The following is a 5,525-nucleotide window of genomic DNA, read 5'->3' as shown; positions in this document are numbered from 1 at the left end:
CCAGTCTCAATGTCAAGGGCTTGTGAGGTTCGTTAAAAAGTTGTGAATAGTATACCATTCGGAGATTATGTTGAACTGCGCTTGCAACGTGTTCCCATTCATAGCCTACAGATGTCATTATGTACAATTCTATGTTGGGAACAATAGATATAAGGTAAAGGCACCTTTTGAACGTGTTTGATAGAGACTACATGTTATTTCTTTGTCTTCCAGAATGAACACTGCAAGATCAGAGATGGACGCTAAACTGAACATATCCGTGGAGACTCTGCTGGCCTCTATTCAGCATCTATCTCAAAAGGAGAAGATACATTTATTCGACCTCATGGGTGTCACGAATGAGGAAGATCTGAATTATTTAGTTCACGGAATAGGAGAAGACCAATTGGCTCTACAGTATCCAGAGTACCGTGTTCACAAAATTCTATTGTTATACATACCGCCAATTCTTTTAATACTTGGCACCTTTGGCAACATATTCTCATTCCTGATCATGCGTCATAAAGCCATGACGCGCTTGTCCACCTACATATTCCTAGCTGCTTTGTCAGTAGCCGATTCTATGGTGTTATTGATCGGATTAATGCGGCAGTGGCTCGGGGAACTCACAGGTTATGACATCAGAGACCAGGCTAACTGGTTGTGCAAGGCTACAATTATCCTAGGATATATTTCCAGTAACACGTCTGTCTGGATCATTGTCGCCGTAACCATAGAGAGATACATTGTTGTTTGCTGTCCTTTGAAAGCCCAAAGATTCTGTAATGTAGCTCGGGCTAAAAAAACCATAAGTGGACTTGTTGCCATTTTCCTTGTCATTAACATTCATTTTGCATGGACCGTTGGCTTAAACGAAACAGATATTCGGGACAATCTTCTTCCGCAATGTGACGCAAGTGCTGGTCATCAGTTTCTTGTATCAGTGGTTTGGCCGTGGGTTGACGCCCTCATATACTGTTTCCTTCCTTTCATCATTATCAGCATATTTAATATCCTCATCATCTGCAAAGTTGCACGTGCGACCAGTGGGAGGGAAAGTTTACAAAACGGTTGTCTGAAACTCAGGAACAGAAGCAAGGGAGACAACAACCTACGCTTGACAATCATGCTCCTGACTGTATCCTTCACCTTCCTTCTCACCACACTCCCAATGAACATCAGCAGTATTGCCTCAGACTTTTGGAATACCAATGGGCACGATAACGCAGTCATGTCCAAATTCCGTCTGGTCCGCACGATATCACAGCTGCTCATGTATCTTAATCACTCCATCAACTTCTTCCTGTATTGCGCAACAGGACAGAAATTCCGCAACGAGGTCATCAGAATGTTTTGTGGTAAAAACAATAACACTTTGTCTTTCGCCGACCACAGCCAGCACCTATACTGTTCCAGAGGTTGTCCCCACGTCAGCAATGCATACGTTGACACCAGGAAGAGCACGGACGAGACAGAGATGTAGATACTGCCACTTTTGTTTCAGCAGAACCCCAATCCATCAACTTTCCAGTAGGCCACAATGCAGGCTGCTTCAGTACCCCAGTGGAAATATAACAGGCGTGGCGCACACCTGCTGAGACAAGAATAAGAACTTATTTCTCAAGACATTTTTTATTGCGTCGAAGGTCAGTTACATATGAGAGGGTCTTATTTGTAAATGTTTACATTTTGTGTTGTGTCGGCTGCAATGTTGAAAACATATAGTACAGCCAATCTGACAGCGCGAACTGATCATATCGATCTCAGCAAAGGTAATTTTCATATTGACATATTTGAGACAGTTCTTAACGACTACGTTTATGTTAGTACAAATATAAGTGAGTGAGTGAATGAGTGAGTGAGTTAAAGCTTTACGTCACAAGGGCAATATTTCAGCCATAACGTTTGGTATACATACTGGATATGATATGATTAAGAAGTCTGTCATCGATGGACAATAAAATAACTAGCCTATCACATATTAAGACGAAAAACTGGCATATTACCATAAAACAATGCCCCAATGCAAAACACAAATGGGCTATAGATCGCCAACAAATGAAGGTAAATCACCATGCTAGAGACCATGGGGACTTCAAGTATCTATCTTACTTGCATGGAAAACATCAGCCAAGCATTAAAATACTAGGCGTCATTAATAAAGGGCAAATGATGTATAGCACATGTAAAAAAAGGTTTCTCAGAAATAATAGAGTGAGTGGGTGAGTTTAGTTTTACGCCGCACTCAGCAATATTCCAGCTATATGGCGGCGATCTGTCAATAATCGAGTCTGGACCAGACAATCCAGTGATGATCAGTATGAGCATCGATCTGCGCAATTGGGAACCGATGACATGTGTCATCCAAGTCTGTGAGCCTGCCCACCCGATCCCGTTAGTCACGTCTTACGACAAGCATGGGTTACTGAAGATCAATATTCTTCACGGGTCAGAAATGATAGAACTAAAAGTGTCACTGTAATGTTTAATGTGTTAACAAACGTGACACATCGTGACATACAGACAAAAAGTTCAAACAGCACAAGCAAACATCAGTTGTATAGACCAACCCCCCAAAATGAAAATGAGTGAGTGAGTTTAGTTTTACGCCGCTTTTAGCAATATTCCAGCAATATCACGGCGGGAGACACCAGAAATTGGCTTCACACATTGTACCCATGTGGGGAATCGAACCCGGATCTTCGGCGTGACGAGCGAACGCTTTAACCACTAGGCTATCTCACAGCCCCAAACATGAAAATAACAAACATGAAGCACTCGGTCCTTCAATATCTTGTGTACCCTCCTCGCGCGTCAAAGACACAGGTGCACCTTGACCTCATGCTCCTTATCAAGTTCATAAAGAAAGCTTGCGGAATCGCATTCCATTCCTCTACTAGAGTTCTGCTGAGTCCTGAGAGATCCACTGGTATTGTGTACACACGTAGCCGAGTTCATCCAAGGCATACTGGGTTGAGCTCTGCTGCCTAGGGAATTCCGTGACAATCCTGGCCCTATGAGGCTTAACGTTGTCGTCTTGTAGTTAAGAGGGTCGAACATAAAAGCCATGCGTAGCTTGCAGGAATGGTACTGCTATAGGAGCCAGAAACTCGCTCCGATAACGCTGTCTGGAATAGACAAATCGGTTATGCGTGGCCACAGTTGCATCTGTGATTCGCTCTCCATTACGACGATAAATCCTCTGCCGACTATCATGGAAGGACAAATTGAATCTGCTTTCGTCTGTGAAGAGTACACGAGACCATTGAGGTTGATTCCAGCGGCCATGATGTATACTCAAACGCGCCTGCCTGTGACGTGATGTTAGTGGTGGACAAACTGCAGTTCGCCTACAGCGGAGTCCTGCTCTTAAACAACGACGAACGGTGCTCCTGGATATTCTTACATTGTTTACATTGAAGATCTGCTGCGTTAAGGAATCTGTTATGTAACGCAGTGTTAATCATGTTCCTAACATCTCGGACTGTTGCGACCTGGTCGACGTGCATATTTCTCGAACCCATTGGCTTAAAATCTCTGACATAGTCTACCAATAGCACATTCAAGCGGACAGCAACCTGCCGCTGAGTTTGACGAGATTTCAAAAGGCCTATAGTCTGACCTTTTTGAGCAAGTGTAAAAAAACGTCTCATTTTAAGCTGCGATTCAAATAGGTACCTGAACAGTGAACGACAGTTAAAAAGCATCAATGCATGTGCATGTGATCCACTTTTCAGGGATAGAGCGACTCGCACGTGCAAATCATTTAAGTGGCAAGTGGATTTCCATATTGACAATTTGAAGAAAAAGTGTTCCATTTATAACAGAATGTATCGGACGTTAAAGAACATAATAATGACATTTCAAAGGCCAGATGTGATTTTCAATACTGTTAAGAAAGTTTGTGAAACATTCAGCTATATATATTTCAAACAAAAACGAAGATTTTTCAACTTGGTGCTACCAATAGCTTGACCCTTCATTAATGACGCCGAGTATATATATTCTACGAATAAAAACATGGTAAGATTAAATATACTTTGAATGTTTTGGGACTTACGTATCCTCCCAGAAGGACAATGATTTTACAGTGCTTTAGGGATACAGCCACTAACAAACTAAGTTGCTAATATAATCTACCCATTTTAAAATTCAATTAATCTGTATACAAAACAGATTATTCAAAAAATTTCTAACAACTCTATTTCTTTTAAAAAACTAAATTATCAAATGATGATTAATATTGTAAAAAAGATCGTTAATTGTTTTGACACTGAACTATTTATCCCTTGTGATGGAAAAATCAATACAGTCAAGCAGGACATGTTTGGCTGTGATTCTCTCATCACAAGGGATACAAACCGGGGAATCTTCACCCTGAATAAAATATTCATGAGTGTATCTTGTATGGACAATGCGACACGTAATTCATTGATACCTACTTGGATGTCCCACTTCTTCTGCACAAATGCAAGACCAAAATCACGCTTTTGTAATGGGAATATGGGATAAGAAGTGGTGTCACAGTTTTGTTGAGTGCTGCCCTTGCAGCAAAATCGGCCATTGTATTTCCAGAAATTCCAACGTGGCTTGGTAACTAACAGAGGGCGATGTCGTATTGGCCAGGAGCAAGATCATTATACAATTCAACTATTTCGATTAAAAGTCGATGTTTATAGGATAAGTTTATAATAGCGTGAAGGCAAGAGAGGAAGTCAGAAAATATTTTAAATTGTTGTTGTTTGGGGTGTGTATATATAGGTGTGTGTGTGTGTGTTTGTGTGTGTTTAAGAGCTGTTAATATGGCGGCTGCTTCTACTGTGACAATTTAGCGGGTGACATAAAAGATATTGTTCTAGATCCAAAGACAGTGGCACAAGCCACTGCGCCACCACCATTGGACCCATCTGTAAATAAGGATTTGTATTTATTTATATTTACTTTTTAGTTGATTAAATTCTTGTTTACATTGTAATTCATTAGTTTCTGATTTTTCAAAATTTTGTCAGTGTTAAGTCAACTTGCGGCTTCACGAAAGCCAAGGAGGAGAAGAAAGAGTGAGTGAGTGAGTGAGTTAAAATTTAACGTCACATCGGCAATAAGAGAAGAAAGAAGGCGGGAAGGAGATATATTTTCTAGCTTAATGCCAGCAGCAGAAAGGAAAGGTTTAAAGGGAAAGGAAAGGATTAAAAACACAGTAGTTAAATACAGGGTTAGACTCGTTACAATATAGTTTTGTGATATACTGTAAAGATAATTTTATATGACGTTGGTTATGACGTTGCTGTTAAAGGCCCCAACTGTACGGCTTGATCTACGATGGAGCCGTGATCAAGTTTCGAGCAGATGAGAGATATGTATAAGTGTAGGAGGGTAGTTTGGTCCCCTCCCCACTTTGAATTAGAAACGACTTTCTACAAGTCAAGTGCCTTCAGGCGTTTATTTCTGAGGTATGTATTATGCGGTAAGAACTTTATAAACTCTTCAAAACAAGAAACGCAAAAGGCAATATTTTGAGACAAACTGTGAACAAGTTTATTCTGGGT

The 5,525-nt window shown here is 40.8% G+C and overlaps 1 protein-coding gene across 1 annotated transcript; it reads left to right on the top strand.

The window, feature by feature from the left end:
- Positions 1–214: 214 nt before the first annotated feature.
- Positions 215–1,462, top strand: LOC124261907 (FMRFamide receptor-like). Its single transcript, XM_046696273.1, has one exon. It carries the CDS (start codon positions 215–217, stop codon positions 1,460–1,462), a length of 1,248 nt encoding a protein of 415 aa, XP_046552229.1.
- Positions 1,463–5,525: the final 4,063 nt, after the last annotated feature.

This window comes from Haliotis rubra, unplaced genomic scaffold (assembly GCF_003918875.1).
Source record: "Haliotis rubra isolate DU_JTF1 unplaced genomic scaffold, ASM391887v1 Scf12, whole genome shotgun sequence".
In the NCBI taxonomy this organism is placed as follows: domain Eukaryota; kingdom Metazoa; phylum Mollusca; class Gastropoda; order Lepetellida; family Haliotidae; genus Haliotis; species Haliotis rubra.
The sequence above is the reverse complement of the archived record's forward strand: the minus strand, read 5'-3'. Positions and strand labels throughout refer to the sequence as shown.